This window comes from Antechinus flavipes, chromosome 1 (genome assembly GCF_016432865.1).
Source record: "Antechinus flavipes isolate AdamAnt ecotype Samford, QLD, Australia chromosome 1, AdamAnt_v2, whole genome shotgun sequence".
In the NCBI taxonomy this organism is placed as follows: Eukaryota; Metazoa; Chordata; class Mammalia; order Dasyuromorphia; family Dasyuridae; genus Antechinus; species Antechinus flavipes.
Window position 1 is genome coordinate 719436338 of NC_067398.1, and position 17859 is coordinate 719454196.

At 39.3% G+C, this 17859-nt stretch overlaps 1 protein-coding gene across 1 annotated transcript; it reads left to right on the forward strand.

Annotated features, from left to right (window-relative positions):
- Positions 1-421: 421 nt before the first annotated feature.
- On the forward strand, positions 422-12682 carry LOC127545758 (zinc finger protein 883-like). The gene is made up of 5 exons (XM_051973242.1): positions 422-2514; positions 5971-6041; positions 9032-9158; positions 9683-9778; positions 10632-12682. Exons 2-5 carry the CDS (start codon positions 6006-6008, stop codon positions 12359-12361), a joined length of 1989 nt encoding a protein of 662 aa, XP_051829202.1. The 5' UTR covers positions 422-2514; positions 5971-6005; the 3' UTR covers positions 12362-12682.
- Positions 12683-17859: the final 5177 nt, after the last annotated feature.

The following is a 17859-nucleotide window of genomic DNA, read 5'->3' on the forward strand; positions in this document are numbered from 1 at the left end:
AAATTGTGGTATATGAATATTATGGAATATTATTGATTGATAAGAAATGACCAACAGGATGATTTCAGAAAGGCCTGGAGAGACTGACAGGAACTAATGCTGAGTGAAATGAGTAGGGCCAGGAGATCATTATGTACTTCAACAACAATACTATATGATGATCAATTCTGATGGACATGGCCCTCTTCAGCAATGGAATGAACCAAATCAGTTCCAATGGAGTAGTAATGAACTGAACAAGCTACGCCCAGTGAAAGAACTCTGGGAGGTGACTATGAACCACTACATAGAATTCCCAAACCCTATATTTTCGCCTGTCGGCATTTTGGATTTCCTTCACAGGCTAATTGAACAATATTTCAGAGTCCAATTCTTTTTGTACAGCAAAATAACGGCTTGGTCATGTATACTTACGGTGTATCTAATATAAGATTTTATTTAACATCTACTGGTCATCCTGCTATCTAGGGGAGGGGGTGGAAGGAGGGAGGGAGAAAATTGGAACAAAAGGTTTGGCAATTGTCAATGCTGTAAAATTACCCATACATATAACTTGTAAATAAAAAGCTAATATTAAAAAAAAAAAGAAAGAAAGAAAGAAATCTTGGTTAAAATCAACAATTGGAGATCTGGGCCAGATACCGATAAGCACGTAAGCCTGGGAACTTTGGTTTTCTTTTCAATCTGAAACCTGAAGCCTCAAGACTCCTTTTTAAAGGGCAATTTCTGAACTCTTTGCAGAAGATCCAAAGCAGCTTGCTCTGCTTCTAGGACCCTGCTTGCTGAGAAGACATTCTCTTCTCAGTGCCAGCCTCCATTTCCCTAATAGGACTTTGCCACTAAAGAAGTCAATCTCTTTTTTTTCCCAGTGACCGATGGTTTTCTTTTATATTTAAAAACAAAACAAAAAAAATAATTAAATAAACCCCCCAAACAACTCCCCAAAACAAACAAAAAACACAGATTAAATAAAATTTACAGTGAACATACCCAGCTAACATCTGTATGTGCAATTAAATACTGTGTCTATTACTGCAGCATGAACCTCAAACAAACAATATACAAATGTTCTGAGGGGCTGGGGTGGATAGAGTAAGAGTAGGCACAGTTTTTAACCCATGGGATAGGGGTGACAAGATGGGGGGAAGTGAAAAGAGGAGGGAAATCAATTTATTTTTTTCAAGAAGTCAGTCTCTTAGCAAAACTGGCTTCCTATCCAACAATAACCTTTCATTTTTGTCAATTAATATTTCGGGTTCATGAATTCTTTCATGAAGAACCTGCTTTGACTAAAAGGTTATTTTAACAACTCTGACTACCACTAACCTCATCAGTATTGATGGATCAAAGGGTAATGTCCTTTGGACATAGGCCCAAATTGCTCTCCGGAATGGTTGTATCAGTTCACAATTCCATCAAGAGTACATAACTGTCCCAATCTGTCCCCATAACTGTCATGTCAGCCAATCAGATGGGTTCGAGGTGATGCCTCAAGAGTTGTTTTAATTTACATTTCTCTAATCAAGTGACTTAGAGCATTTCTTCACCTTTTATCAATTTTAGAATGACTTATATTCTTATAAATTTGACTCGGTTCTATTTTTGAGAAATGAGGCCTCTCTCGGAAACACTGGCTGTAAAGGTTGTTTCCCATGGAATGGCTTTGTTGGTTTTTTATTGATCATGACAGAGGTGGGGTAGTTCCCACCAGGGCGTTCCACAGCTCCCGGACCCCAGACTGTTTTCTGACCTCCAGGGTCGTGGATGTTGCCTTAGGATGACTCAGAAGGACTCAGAACTGCCGCATTCTCACACCTCATGGGAAGGAGGGCCGGAGGGGAATACGTCCGTTCTGAGGGATCACTCATCCCCAGGGAGATCCGTAATGACCTTTTAACAAATATATAAATCTTGTTTTATTTTATTTTTGCGGGTGCCGCCTTGTACTTTTTCTCCTGGGAATTTCCCGGGGTGTCTTTTGCTGCTCCAAGCTCACCGTGGCCCTGCCTCCCTTCCCTTCCCCAAGCTGAGCAAGGTCCGGGGCTGCACTGCAGGAAACCGGCCCGAAGCAGGCCTGGCCAAAGGCTGGGGAGATCCCGGGAGACTTCCGGGAGGAGGCGGCTCCTTAGCCCAAGCAGCTCCAGGGAAAGCGGAAAACGCTGTGACCAGAAGCCAGGCCCTCGAGACCCACGTGGAGGACTCATGAGGTGGAGAGAGAATCCCGGGGATTGGTCCCTCCCATTTCTCCGGACTTCAGCAGTTTGGCAACTAAAGGCCCAGCGCATGCTCACAAATCTGTACCCGTCCAACTAGGTTTCCCAGAAGGCTTTGCCGTGCAGAAGGAAGTGATTACCATGGCCCCGCCCCCTTTCTTTCGTAACTTCCTTTCCTAGCCTCCTGGTTGGCACCGGAAGTTAGCCACTTCCGGATCTCGCATCGCTCTCGACTACCAGGACTCTTCTCAGGCCTCTCCTTGTGAGGGCTCCGGGACTGGAGGGCTCGCTGGAGAGCGAGGTAGGTCCCGGTGCAGCCTCGGGCGCCAAGTTTCCCGGTCTTCCTCCCGCTATATAGAAAGGTGCGGGGGGCAAGGCGGGCGGCGTGCTTGCGGGCGTTGTCTGCTTGCCGCTTCCATTGGACAGATGAGGAGGCGGGCTAAACGCCTCATCCAATCAGAAGTGACTCCTCGTCCACGCTCATTTCTCCGTCTTCTCTCCCCCCTCTCCATGACGTCACCACTGGCGTCACGGCTCTCGTGCTCCTTTGTAACTTTGTAACTAGTGTCTGACTTTTGGGCCAATGAAAAGGAGGCTAACTTTGGTGCCACGTGGCAGTTCTTCAGGGTCCCGAAGCTTCCTGCGGTGATACAGTCCCCCTCCCCCTCCCATTTTCTTCTGCTCTCAGTCGCAAAACATTTCGCTTACTGGCAATGCGGCGAAATACAAGAATCGGCTCAGCCCGCGCTCGGTGGGAGAGACAGCAGGAAACACCTGTGGACAAACACAATTCAGAATGACGAAACATTTATTAAGTGCCTTCTGTGTGCGAAGTGATGTACAAGAGAAAGAAACGCAAAAGTCCCTGCACCCCAGGAGTTTGCAGTCCTATGGGGAAGACAACAGGAAGGTGGGATTTAGCTGGTTCCTGAGAGAAGCCAGTAGGGAGAGCGTTCCCAGCGGGAAGAATAGCCAATGTTCCTGGGGAGACGAGTACAAAGAGCAGTAAGACGTAAGGAGAGTGTAAGGGGGGGCCAGGTAGGGCTCTGTCAGCACTTATTGACCCACATTGATTTCTCAGTCAAATAGAAACCCGTGCAGAAGATTCTAAAAAGTTGGGTTCACTCGTCATCCCCAGCCTCCTTGTGCTTTTGAGATCAATTTCTGGATTCCCGTGAAAGGCCATCTGCCTGCTCTGCTCGTGTTCCATCAGTAGATGCAGCTCAGTGTTCTGGTCTTGAGATCCCATCTTCCACTGTCCTTTCTTCTCCTTTATGCTCCCCCTTTCTTCCTTTTTTTGTCCCCCCTCTTTCTTGGCTTTCTCTTGTCCTCCTCTCTCTGGCTCTGCCCAGTTCATTTCTTCTTCCATTTAATCCTTTTGTCCCTTCTTTTTTTTACACTTTCTCCCATCTTCCCATTATCCTTCTTTGCCCTGTTCCCTTCCTTCCCCAGCCTCTTCTCCAGTCTCTTATCTCTCTCCCCACCTGCTTTACCCCCTCCTCTCCCTAATGTTTTTCCTCTAGTCCTTTCCTTTTATCCATACCCCTTCATCTGACCACACCAACCAGTCCTTTTCTCCCATCCATCCTGTCCTACCCCTTCCTGTCTTCTTCCTCCTTTCTCCCTTTTCTATATTCTCTAGAGACCCTCTGAAATCCTTTCCAGATTTTAGTCTGTGTTTCCATCTCTCTTACTCTTCCTTTTCTCTTCTCCTTCCTTTCCTTTACACATTCCCCCTTCCCTGTTACCATCTTCCTTTCCAAACCCAAAGTCATTATCTTCTCTCCAGAAACTTTTTCTACAAACATGAGCACACTACCATTTTCCCATTCAGAAGATTTCCAACCTTAAAGCAACTCTGGCCCTGTCTCATTCTTTTCCCTCTATGGCCAATCAATAACCAAATCTTGGGCCCATAGATTTAGAAATGGTTCTCTGACTACAGAAGCAGTCTATTTATCACCATGCCAGAAATAATACTAATCTATAAAATACCTAGTAAGCTGACTAATATGCTTAAGGCAAAAGACAAAAATACAACAATCCCTGCCATTTGTAGTCTATCAATGGAAGCACCATGTAGACATATAAGTAAACTCAAAATTGTTGTTCAGTTGTATTCTGACTTTTTGTAATTTTATTTGGAGTTTCTTGGCAGAGATGCTGCGGCAGTCAGCCATTTTCTTCTCCAGCTTACTATACAGATGAGGAAATTGAGGTGAAGTGATTTGCCCACGATCAACCAGTGTCTGGTCTTATCTTTTCCCGACTCACATCTGGTTCTCTAGCCATCTTGTTCCTAGCTGTCCAAACTCAAAGTAGTTTATAATAGTTTCTAGCAGGGAGATGGGAAGGCTGAAGTTGGTGAATCCCTTGAGTTGGGGAGTTTGGAGCTTCAGGAGCTTCTGCTAAGGCAGAGGTGGGGATCCACATGAAGTCCAGACTCAGTATGGTGAGTCTCTAGATGTGGAGAGCCACCACGCTGCCCCAGGAGGGGTCAGATTACCAGCCAGGAAATGGAGCATGTTAAAAGCTTCCATGCTAGTTATTTTGGGGATTGGACCTGTAAGTAGCAACTTCTAGCCTGGGCAAGCTAGAAAGACTTAATCTCCAAATTAAGTAAATTAAATTTATATGCTAAAAGTAACTATGAGATATTTGGAATAGGGGGTAAAGAAGGGATCATTAAAAAAAAAGTAGGAGGGGGCTTAACTTTGAAGGAAGCTCAAGATTCTACAAGGTTCATGTGAGGAAAAAGGGTGTTTTATCTTAGAGATGCTGGAGAACCACTGGAATGTTTTTAGACAGGATCGATGTGGTAAGCCCTTTAGAAAGGGCCCTTTGGCAGTTGGTTGGAGTATGGAGTAGCGAGGAAGAGACTTGAGATAGAGAAACCAGTTGGTGATTGCAGTAGTCCACGAGAAATGGTTAAATAGGGTGGAAAGGAGGAGAGATGGTGGCATTCTAATCTAGACTTGGGAATGGGTGGGCATACAGGTGAGGGCAGTTAAGGCCTGGCATCTAGTACTATGGTGTCCCTCTGAGGGATGCCCAGGGAAGTGTTTCCATGGCCTCTCATCTGTGTTATTGCCTTCCCCAACCCATCTTCAAAATGACTTTGAAAGTGTGAGTCTCTCCCCTGCTCGCATGTACGCGAAGTACAAGTGTCTCAGCCTGGTGCAGCCTGGTCTCACTTTAGCTGCTCTAGTCGATCCAGACTTAATTCCCATCATTACTCATTACCAATCTAAGCTGTTGCCCAGTGTTATCAGCTAAGACTCAGTTGGGCTTTTCCTTCCATAAATGTGACCTGCACAAAGAGGAGCTTCCCACAGATTTCAGACCCAGCTGCTCCCCTTTCCTAAACGTGACCTTTTGTCTCCAAGCTTTCCCACGGGTGCCCACACCCTCAGAGCCTGGAATGCCCTTTAGATGTCTGCTCTTCAGGCACCCCTTCCTCTCACTCCCACTGGTCAGTGCTCTTTCCTTCCACAAAGTTGTCTACTTTGTGCACGTAAGCTTCTTGAAACGAGGATTTTGTTCATGTCGGTCCTTATTTCCCTACACACCCTTGCACATAGAAGGTACTTATTGATTCAGTTGTTATTGAATTCAATTATATTTTGGGAACAGCTCACAAGCTCCCTCTGCTCTGTATTTCAGCAAGTTGGTGAGTGAGCACTTCTGGTTCCGAGCTCTGGACAAACCCAAACCAAGGAAGAGTTAGTCCTGCTCACGGTGTTCTTTTTCTCCCTAGGTCCAACTTGGGAGAACTCTGCTGAGGTGAACACAATGGCTCCTGTGCTCCTGCCCTCCAGGGATCACCAAGTACGTGAGAGTTTCCTGTTTCCTGAAATAAAAATCTTGGTTTTCACTTTATATACATGTCTTTTCCATTTCCTTTAACCCAATAAACTCGGTCTTTCAAAGACTCATAGATTTAGTTCAACTTTCCATATTTTGTTGTATTTCCTTTTTTAGAATTTATTTTCAAATGTTTTTTGGGTTTTTTGAACATCACTGTCAATCCCCAACATCTCCCTTTCCTTCCATCTCCAACCCAATTAGTCAAACTCTTCATGCTAGCAAAGAGATTGGTTAAGCCAAAATAGTGAGTACCTGGGGCAAGTCTATCAGTGTCTCTTGCCTTCTCTACCATGGTTGGTCATCCTCTGAGGATTTGTGGTTCACCATTGAATTAGTTTGAATTCAGAAGTCTCTTAGAGTTGTTTTCCTTTATACCATTTGACTGTATTTTTATCATTGTGTATTAATTCTGTTTTCTTCACTTCTTAATTTGAAAGAAGTCTGTCCTCAATCTTTCTAAATTCCTTACATTCACAGGATCAAAGAATGACAATGAATTCATTAAACACATTAAACACTAGCCATTGCGTTAAACACCCAAGACAGGAATACAAGTGAGACAGTTTCTGCCTACAAGGAGCTTATGTTCAAATGGGGAAACATAACACATATGTGGCTGTTCCGAATCTCTTCCTGATCCAGCCCATCTTCCACAAAAGGGATTTTCTTATAGCAGAAGTCTTCTGATCTCACCCCTACTCTCTAAACTGTGGTGGCCTCATGGCCTTTCATGACCTCCCTCTCTCCTGCTTTCCAGACTTTTAATCCCTTATAATTCTTCCACAGGTTCTCTGCTCCAGGGGCACTGGCCTCCTGGCTGTTGTATGAACATGTCTCCCACCCCTGCAGATGCTCCCTCCTCAGCTCTGAAGCTTCCTTTAAATCCCAACTAAAATACCATATTCTGCAAGATTTTCTTAACCCTTCTTAATTCCAGTGTTTCTCTTCATTAAACTTTTCCATTTGCTCTGTATAGAGCTCACTTTATATTTATTTATTTGTGTGTTGTTTCCTCCAGTAGACTCGGAGTTTTGAAGGGCAGGATCTTGTCTAGTGATAGGTGCTTAATAAAGTTTATTGATAGAGCCAGGATTCTTTGTTAAAAGATTTTCTCCCAGTTAATAATTTACCTTCTAATCCTAATTGCATTTATTTTGCTTATTCAGAATTTCAAAAATTCCTTTTTACTTTTATGATCATTTCTATTCGCTCCCTCCCTCCATAATCATGAAATTTATCTCTTTTCCTCTAATTTACTTATGACATGACTTTTGATATTTAGGTCTTATATTCATTTTGAGCTCAATGGCAGGAGAAGTTGGGAATGTTGGTCTAAGCCTAATTTCCACCAAATTACTTTCCAATTTTGTCATCTTTTTTGTTAGTGAAGGAATCCTAATCTAGTCTTTGGTGTCTTGGTTTACTAAATACTACCATTTTGTTTCAATAATCGAATCTTCTGTTTTTTTAACCAGTACAAATTAGTTTTGTGGATTGAGTGAAGAAAGGAAGGAAACATTTGTTAAACATTTATTATTTGCTAAACACTTAGTATACAAATAGTAAAGCATGATTATCCATGTTCTCAGGGAGTTCACATCCTGACCAAACTTTTAGATTAGAGGAAAAGATTTCTTGGTCTTGAGAGTGAAGCTAAGGGTGGATGAGATGTTCCATTTCCTTTTCCAGCTCCTTCTATAGATAAGGAAACTGAGGCAAACAGTATATTGCCAGAAGGCCTCCTTTCATTCCTATTTTTTCATGATTTCCCTTGGGATTCTTGACCTTTTTTCCCAGATGGATTTTATGAAGTAAAAGCTCTTGGCTTCAAAGTTACCTTCCCTAAAGTAGGTTAGAGAAGATGCAATGAGATAACAAATTCTCAGGAAACAGGAGTCTAGGGACTTTAAATAGAAAAGCCTACAGCCTGGAATGGGGCCCTCAGAAAAGCTGCCTACCAAGGCTGCCATCTAGAAGGAACCGGTGGTAGTCATTCAAGTGGCACAGGCCCAGCAGAAAGCACAGGGCACTTGGAGGAGCAAGAGTAAAAAGGACACCCAAGGAGCGAGGCTTTTCAATCCTGAAGAAGGGAGGGTCGCACCTTCCAGGTATTTGCCCAGCGGTCATTTGGAGGGCACAGCATGGGTGTGTGTGTGTGTGCCATAGTGCCCAGAGCCCTGGGTTAGGAACCAGGAAGACTGGCTTTCTGAATTCAACTCCAACCTCTGACACTGATGGACCATGTGATCCCAGGCAAGTCACTTCACTCTGTCTATAAATAAGTTGGAGAAGAAAATGGCAAATTATTCTGGTATTTTTGCCAAGAAAATCCCAAATAGAGTCAGGGACAGTTAGATAAAGCTGAAAAACAACAACATGCGGGAGAAAGATTAGGTTGGTAATGTTTGGTCTCTAGAGACAGAACAAGAAACAATGGGGAGAGGGAGTTACCAAGAGCTAAGTTTGGGTTCAGCCTGTGAATTAAATTCCTAAAAATGAGAGCTTTTTGAAAGTAGAATGGTCTGCTTTGGAAGTCTTCAGGAGGAAGCTGCAACCCCACATTTGGAGAAGGAGCAGAAGGGATTCTAAGGCCTCTGAGGATCCATCTATGTATTAGACTTAGTAATTCTGTTAAAATTGGAGGGCACAGCATGGGTGTGTGTGTGTGTGTGCCATAGTGCCCAGAGCCCTGGGTTAGGAACCAGGAAGACTGGCTTTCTGAATTCAACTCCAACCTCTGACACTGATGGACCATGTGATCCCAGGCAAGTCACTTCACTCTGTCTATAAATGAGTTGGAGTAGAAAATGGCAAATTATTCTGGTATTTTTGCCAAGAAAATCCCAAATAGAGTCAGGGACAGTTAGATATTTATCCTCCCAACTATATTTATCCTCCCAAGTCCATAAAAAAAGGGAAATTGGGAATGCAGAACTATATTTTTATTTCAGGAACTGGTGACATTCAAGGATGTGGCTGTGGAATTCACCCCAGAGGAGTGGGGGCACCTGCACTCTTCTCAGAAAGCATTGTACAGGGATGTAATGCTGGAGAATTACAGGAACCTGGTCTGCTTGGGTAAGAACAGCCTTCCCCTTTGCTTCTTATTCTTCTCATTGGAAAGATTTTGTTTCTTTCATTAATAGCTAGCATTTATGTAACATTATTTGTATAGGTTTTCCAAATTGTGCAAATATTATCTCATTTATCCCTGGTAGGGTGGTTCTGTTACCCCCATTTTTACAGATGAGGGAACTAAGGCAAGCAGTCTGAAGTAACTTCTCCAGGTTACACAGGTAATAAGTGTCTGAGGCTGGATTGTAAGTCAGGTTTTCCTGACTTTAGACCCAGTGTTCTGTGCACTCTGGCATGTCACTACATGCTGTAGGATTCTTTAGTAAAGGGTGATTCTCAACTTGCAGAAAATAGATAGATCCATTCTTTTGTGGACTCAGAATCAGGAACTTGGTAACATGTTTTGTTTTGTACCAGTGGAAGGAGGCAGCTTGAGCTCCAGCCCTCAATCTGTGATCTCGTAGCTCCCAGATTCTTCCCTTCACATTCTGAGCTAAACCTAACATGTTTTCTTTTTCCACTGGTAGGACTGGCAATCTCCAAACCAGGTGTGATTTACCAGTTGGAACAAGGGAAAGTACCTTGGATGCCAGAGGATGATATTCCAAGAACCCCCTATCTAAGTGAGTCATTACCAACACCATTATAGCTAATCATTGAGGGGAACTAATTTTGAGAAGGTTGGATCAGAAGATCTTCAGATTCCCTCTGCCTGGAAAGATCAGCAGAGGCAGTCCATGATGAGCTGTTTTGGCTTATCTGCACTGAAATGAAAAACTTTCCTGACACCCCTTTACTCAAATGGACCTCCATTCTCAGATATGAAGAGTGTTTTTAGGAAAAGTTAAACTTGCTGTTTTCCAACTTGCTTTGTTTGTTCTTTCTCAATAGCCATTCTACTTCCCTTCTTTATTTGTTCATTGTTCTTTTTTTTTTTTAATGTGTCCCTTAACACAAAATACATATTTTGGTATGTTATTTGTGGTAAAGCTATCCAATTGGCTTACAAGCCACTTTCTGATCCATTTCTTAGTGAGCATTTTAAAAAGGTTGTGCTGCACATAATGTGAAATGTGGAGGACTTTGGATGCCGATCAGTAACTTGGATATGATTCTAGAAAATTAAAGGGAACTTTGGGAATTTTTTGAGCTGGGGAGTGAAATGATCCAATTTGTACTTTCAAAATCTCACTCTGATAGGGTGTGATGTATGGGGAAAAAAGATGAGATAGACTGGTGGAATTGAGACCAGTTATAAGGCTGTCACCAGGAAATCCTGGTGAGAAGTGATGAGACCCTACACTAGGTTAGAGAATAATATGGTCAGATCAATGCAAAGGTATCTTGTGAAGGTAGAGTCAACAAGACTTCACAAGTATTTGTGACAATAATTTTGGTTAATGGTGGAGAGAAAAATATAGATCGAAGTATTAGGCAGAAGAAATAAGATATTTACATTTTAAAATTTTCTTTTAGATTGGGATACTACACCTGAAACCATGGAGTCAACTCCAGAGATGGACATCTCTATGGAAGAGTCATTCCAAGAAAAATTCACAAGGAGTAGTCTCTTTTTTTCCAAGTTTGGAAAAGCCTGGGAATATAATGCCATCTTAGAAAAGGGAAGTGAGGAGAAACAGTCAAGAAAAATTAAAAACACCCCAAGGAAAAGTCCTAAACAAGGGACAGGACATGCATATAATAAATATAATAGAGGCTTCTACATAGGACCAATCCTTTTCCCTCAACATAGAGCATCTGTTGAAAAGACCCTCCATCAGTATGATGTTCACAAAAAGAACTGCAGATTCTATTCACACTTGAATAAATGTAATGCTGACTGCTCAAATAAGGTGTTTTCTAAGTTGAATGAATGTGAGAAATTCTTTAATTATAATTCAGACCTTAATGTCAATCATATAACACATCCTGGAATAAAACCATTTGGAGGTAATGAATGTAATAAGGCCTTCCCTAATAACATGAACCTTACTCAACATCAAAGAATTTCTACTACAAAGAAGCCTAATGAATGTAATGAATGTGGAAAGGTCTTCAGTCAAAAGACAGGACTTACTCGACATCAGAGAATTCACACTGGAGAGAAACCATATGAATGTAATGAATGTGGAAAGGCCTTTAGCCGGAAGACGGGACTTACTGAACATCAAAAAATTCATAATGGAGAGAAACCTTATAAATGTAATGAATGTGGAAAGGCCTTCCGGCAGAGGATACGCCTTATTGAACATCAGAGAATCCATACAGGAGAGAAACCTTATAAATGTAAGTCATGTGGAAAGGCTTTCCGGTGGAGTTCAGAACTTACTCGTCATCAGAGAGTTCATACAGGAGTGAAACCTTATAAATGCAATGAATGTGGGAAGACTTTCTGCCGGAGGACGGGACTCACTCAACATCAGAGAATTCACACGGGAGAGAAACCTTATACATGTAAAGAATGTGGGAGTGCCTTCCGCCAAAGAATACGTCTTATTGAACACCAGAGAATTCACACTGGAGAGAAACCTTATGAATGTAAGGAATGTGGGAAGGCCTTTCCCCGGAGCATAGAACTGACTCAACATCAGAAAATTCATACTGGAGAGAAACCTTATGAATGTACTCTATGTGGGAAGGCCTTCCGGTGGATAACAGAACTTAATGAACATGAGAGGGTTCACACTGGAGAGAAACCTTTTCAGTGTAAAGAATGTGGGAAGACCTTCCGCCAAAGAAGAAGTCTTATTCAGCACCACAGAATTCACACTGGAGAGAAACCTTATAATTGTAATGAATGTGGGAAGGCCTTTCGGTGGAGCACAGACCTTACTGAGCACCAGAGGATTCATACTGGAGAGAAACCTTATACATGTAAAGAATGTGGGAAAGCCTTTCGTCAGAGAGCACCACTTGCTCAACATCAGAGAATTCACACTGGAGAGAAACCATATAACTGTAATGAATGTGGCCAGGCTTTCCGCTGGAGCTCAGGACTTACTGAACATCAGAGAATTCATACTGGAGAGAAACCATTTAAATGTAATGAATGCGGGAAAGCCTTTCACCGAGGCACACATCTCATTCAACATCAGAAAATTCACACTGGAGAGAAATCTTATCAATGTAAAGAATGTGGGAAGGCTTTCTGCCATAGAACACCTCTTGCCAAACATCAGAAAATTCATACTGGAGAGAAACCTTAAGAATGTAATGAATGTGGGGAATCCTTTTGCCAAAACAGAGAGCTTAGAAAACATCAGATAATTTATACTGGAGACAAAACTCAGGAATGAAGAAAAGGCTTCCAAGATTAGCTGATTGCTTACTCAACATGAGTGGGTTTGCACTAGGGGAAACTGAATGTAATGAATATGGAAAGTTCTTCCTTGAGAATAAATATAGGAATCATATTGGAGGGAAGTTTTGTGAATGCAATGATTTTGCATTTAAGTAGCATGAGCAAGATTTCAGCCAAAGCACATAATCACTTAATATTAAAGAATGTAAAAGCAAATTCATATAAATGACGCAAATTCCTGTCTCATTTCCAAACCTTTTTCTTCCTAATACTACATGTATTTCTTTAAATCATATGAAGACAATATATAACAATTTTTTTAACTTCATAACAAAGGTATTAAGATAGTAAGAACAATGGTTATATATATATAAAAAATAAAACCTGGGGAATGCTATTTACAAAATTAGAGTGTGTTTGTGGGAATAGTGACCACTAACTTGGAGTATAATAGCAGTAAGGCATGCATATAAGGAAACACATGCTCCTTGTATGATAAGTACCTAGCAGTCCTTTCCTTTTAGAGCCCTTTCCATATCTCAAATCTTTATTGCTAAGGCCAGTGTAACATACTCTTTACTGAGAAAATATATGGCTATCTCAGTGTTGTGCATACCCTTAACTCTCAATCCTCTAAAATCCCCAAAGCTATCACTCCAAACTGTCTTCTCATCATAGAAGAACATCTGTGATATTTCAAGGCTGAATCTTTGGTTTGTGCCCTTAATTTTATTATTTCCTTACTACTCCAGATCTTTGCTCCAGTACACATGTTCTCTCTCTCTCTCTCTGTCTGTCTCTCTTGCTATCTGTCTCTTTCTTTCTCTAACCCCCTTCTTTCCTTTCCCCAATCTTTTTACTCTTTACTGACTCCTAGCTATGCACAGACTTAACCCAATTCTCCCAATACCAAAACAAAAACCGAAACCCATCATTCTCATGCAGTTATACTTTCCTTGCATTTACCATCCCATGTGCCTTCTACTCTTTACTTTCAAAATTCTTTAAAAATTTTCTTCTACATGTTGTCTCTAATTCTTCCTCCTCACCACCACCATCTTTATAATAGCTTGTAGTTTGATTCTTCCCAACCACTCACCTGAGTCTGCTCTCTTAAAAGTCATCTTGGACTTTTTAATTACAACATTCAATAGCCATATTTTCAGCCCTTTCCCTCTGAAGTCTTGGACACTATTGATTGCTACCTCCTTTTGAATACTCTCTCCTTGTCTTTAGAGACAGTATACTTACTTGATTCTCATGATTTTGTGTGATTCCCTCTTCCCTTTTACTGGTTATTTTTATGATTTTTAGCCCTTTAAGGGGAATGTTACCCCATGATTTTGCCTTTGGACATTTTTTCTCTTGTGACTCTTCTTATTGATGCTCTCATTGAACTTCCATTGCGGGAAGGCCCAAACCAGCCATTACTCTTTCTCTAGACTTCAGTACAATTCTCCCAAATTGACATTTCCTTCCCCCATCCAAGTTTCAGGTTTTTTTTCACTTTCCCATCTATATTTTGCTTTCCTACATTAGAATGTAACTCCCTATGGTCAGGAACCTTTTCTTTTTGCTTGTGTTTGTATCCTCAAGACTTGCCTGGTATATAGTAACAAATGCTTATTGATTTACTGAAAAAAGATTGTCAAAGGTGTGGCAGAGTCCAAAGTGGGAAAAATATAGCACAGAGAAGGAATATCTTAAGTAACAATTTTTTCACCTCTACTTTTTATAGAAAACTTTCACCAGCTTAAGCTTTATTTGGATCTTAAAAAGAGAGAAGCAAACAATGCAACGAGGCAAATTTAAATGTGATGTTAGGAAAGTCTTCCTAACAATGCAAGCCTTCCAGAATAGTTTCCTTAACAAGCAGTGAGCTTTCTCTCACTGGAGGTCTAAAATAACACACTTGTGCAGTATATAGTAGCACAGATTCCATTTTGCCCGTGGGTTGGATTAGATAGCTGCTGAAAACCCTATCTAATATATCAAATTTAGACATGATTTTTACATCAGTAATAAGCAATTTTCTGTTAAAATAGAATCAGTTTTTTGGCCATGTGGAATTTATTGATTATCTTGTCCAGTACCTCCCTGTTCTAAAACTTGAAGAAAGTACTTATGATAAATAGTCTTGAAACTCCTATATTAGGTACAAGGCTTGACCTCATTCATTATTCTTGATCCATGTTTTCCCCATTTTTTCTTTTCCTCCCCTTGACTTCCATCTATGGTACTTTATTTTTTGTTAATGTAAATAGTTTAATGAAAGCAATATGATTTTTGGGGAGGCGTAAATTTTTTTAAATGTCCAAACTTAAATACAAAATGAGAAAAAAAAATTGTCATGTACACAGCAGACCATAAGAAAGGATTCAGTATAAAACAATACATTTCCATTTCAAGAAAACTTATATAAAAACATTACATATTGTTTTCAAAGCTGCCCAACTTTTATTTGCTTAATTATTGGTATTCTTTTCTCTATTAATATACTTTTTGCTTTATTTTTCCCCTTTTTCCTCTTCCCATCCCTAAAGAAGACTACACACACACACACACACACACACACACGTATCTAAAAACATACACATATACACACATATGTATATATGTAAAACCATATTTCCTCCTGTTTCTCATTCTATCTGAAAGTGAATAGCATCTTCATAAGTCTGAATTTCCCCATGTTTTTCTAAGTTAACTAGTTTATCAATTCCTATATCACAGCAATAATCTAATCTAATCAAATCCAATTTGAGAGATTGTTTATTAAAGTACCCCCACACCCATGCCATCTTCTAGATCCTTCTGTTCTTGGCTTACATAGGTTTTATTCATACAATGAAACTTTAAAATAAATTTATCCTTTTTATACATCAACAATGCTCTCACTTTATAATGTAGTTTAATCTAATGCTGAATCTACTTCAGCATTATCTTTTCCCCTGATTTTTTTTAAATTTCTGACTTTTTATTCTAAGTGAACTTTGTTCTTAGTTTTTTTCCTAACTTTATTTTTTTTAGTAATTGAATTGAGATGACCTTCAATAAATATATTAGGTAAAATTATCATTTAAAAATTATATTGGCTTTACCTATTCATGAAGAATAAATATTATTTCAATTATTTAGATCTGAGTTTATTTGTGTAAAAAGTTTTATGTTTATGTTCATATAGCTTCTATATGAACTGCTCCTATTTTTGCAGGCATATACTTGGGTATTTTGTACTGTCTAAGTATTTTAAATGGTCTAAAACAATATTGAATAATATTGCTGACATAGTGTAGTTTCTCTATTTTCCACTTTTGATTAAATCTATTTCGTTTAACTTTGTTTGGGATCATGTTTACTATCCCTGCTTTTTTTTTTCATACAAATTTTACTCCTGCCCTTTATTCTATCTTTGTATCTCTCATTTTTATGTTTCTTGAAAGCAACATATTGTTGAATTCAAAATTCTAACTTGCTATCCATTTCCATTTTATGGGTAAATTTGTCCCATTTATAGTCTCAGCTACAATTTGGACTTTAATGTATACCTTATATTTTTCCTGGATATTATATGTCATATAATTCTGGAAATTCTAGAAGTTTTGTCACTGAAAGTCTTTGAGTTTGTTAAATATCCTTCCGTGGATATTTAACTCTGCCCCCATTCAGGATTATACTCAACTTTGCTGGATAAGTTACCCTTGGTTGTAACCCCATTTCTTTTGCTCTACATAATATAGTATTCTAAGATCTATGATCCTTCAATGTAGTAGCTGCTAGGTCTTGTGCAATTTTTTTTAAAAGAAATTTATTTAAAGCTTAAAACAATACAAAATAGAACATTAAAAACAACAACAATAAAGAAAGCATTGTCATGTGCACCACACAACATAAGCAAGGATTTAAAATATAGAACAATAAATTTCCATTTCAAAATTGAGAGCCCATATGACATATACTACACTTTTCTATGCAGAGCTGTCCATCTTTTCTTTGCTTTTTTGGAGCTTTTCTTTTGTTTCCTGCTGTGCATTTTTTACTTTATTCTCTTTTTCCTCTTTTCTCCCTGACCTACCTACCCCAAGAAGGCCACAATTAGGCACAGATATATTTATACATACATTATACATCCACATACATACATATACATGTATACACATACATAGGCATCTATAGTGATATCCATATACACATATACATTCATATCTCTATATAGGCTGTACTAGTTCTCTATTTTTCTGAAGATAAATGACATCATTTTTCATAAGTCCAAGTTTTTTCATATTTTTCTAAATTTATCTCATCTAACTCATTTTTTATACCATAGCAATATTCCAGTCTTATGCTGTCTAGTTGTTTTAAAGTCTAATACAATATTAATATGATTGATATATAGTGTAGTTTTCTGTTTTTCTCTTAATTAAATGTATTTTAGCTTTAACTTTATCTGATATTAATTACTACTGCTTTTTTTCTAATAAGTTCTATTCCTCCTCATCATTATTATGTTTATTTCCCATCTTGCTTCTCTGCTTTATGCACTACCTTGCCTTTCTATTACTTATCTTCTTCAAGGATCCTTCCATTATTCTCCCCCTTTAACCTTTTCCCTCCCTCTTTATCCCATTCCCCTTAATGTACACATTTTATCCCATTCCTAGTAATCTACATAACCTTCTGTACTCAGTCACCCTTATCCTATTCCCTCCTCCTCTTATTACTTTATAAATTTAGAAGGCATTCATGCCCTTTTTGACATATGTATGTTTATTTTCCCCTCTTCAATCCATTCCCAATGTGAATAAGATTCCAGAACTATCATTCCTCTCTCTCCATCTAATTCCTTGTTTCGGTTCTTTCTCTTGGACCTCATTCATGTAACATAATTCCTCTTTTTACTTTTCCCCTCACACACTTTTGCTTTTTAGAATCACATCAAACTCAGCTCTATTCAAATCTCTTTTGAACTACCAAATTACTAATGACAATCTTAAAATATGGTTTACATTTTGACATATAAAACATAAAGTTTGTCCTTATTGAGTCCCTTTAAATTAGTTTTTGATGTTTACCTTATATTTCTCTTGAATCTTAAATGTAAAATTTTCTATTAAGTTCAAGTCTTTTTGCAACAAATTCCTGGAAGTCTGGTAACTCATTGAACATTATTTTTTTTTTCCCCACTCAAGATTATGCTTAACTTTGCTGGGTATGTTTTTGTTTTTGTTTTTTGCTGCAACCTCGTTTCCTTTGCATTCTGATCTATAATGTTCCAAGATTTATGGTCTTTTAATATAGCTGCTACTAGATCTTGTGTGATTCTAATTTTGGTTATGAATTTGTTGTTTTTTTTCTTGTTATTTATAATATTTTCTTCTTGATCTGGGTTTTTTGGTAATTTGG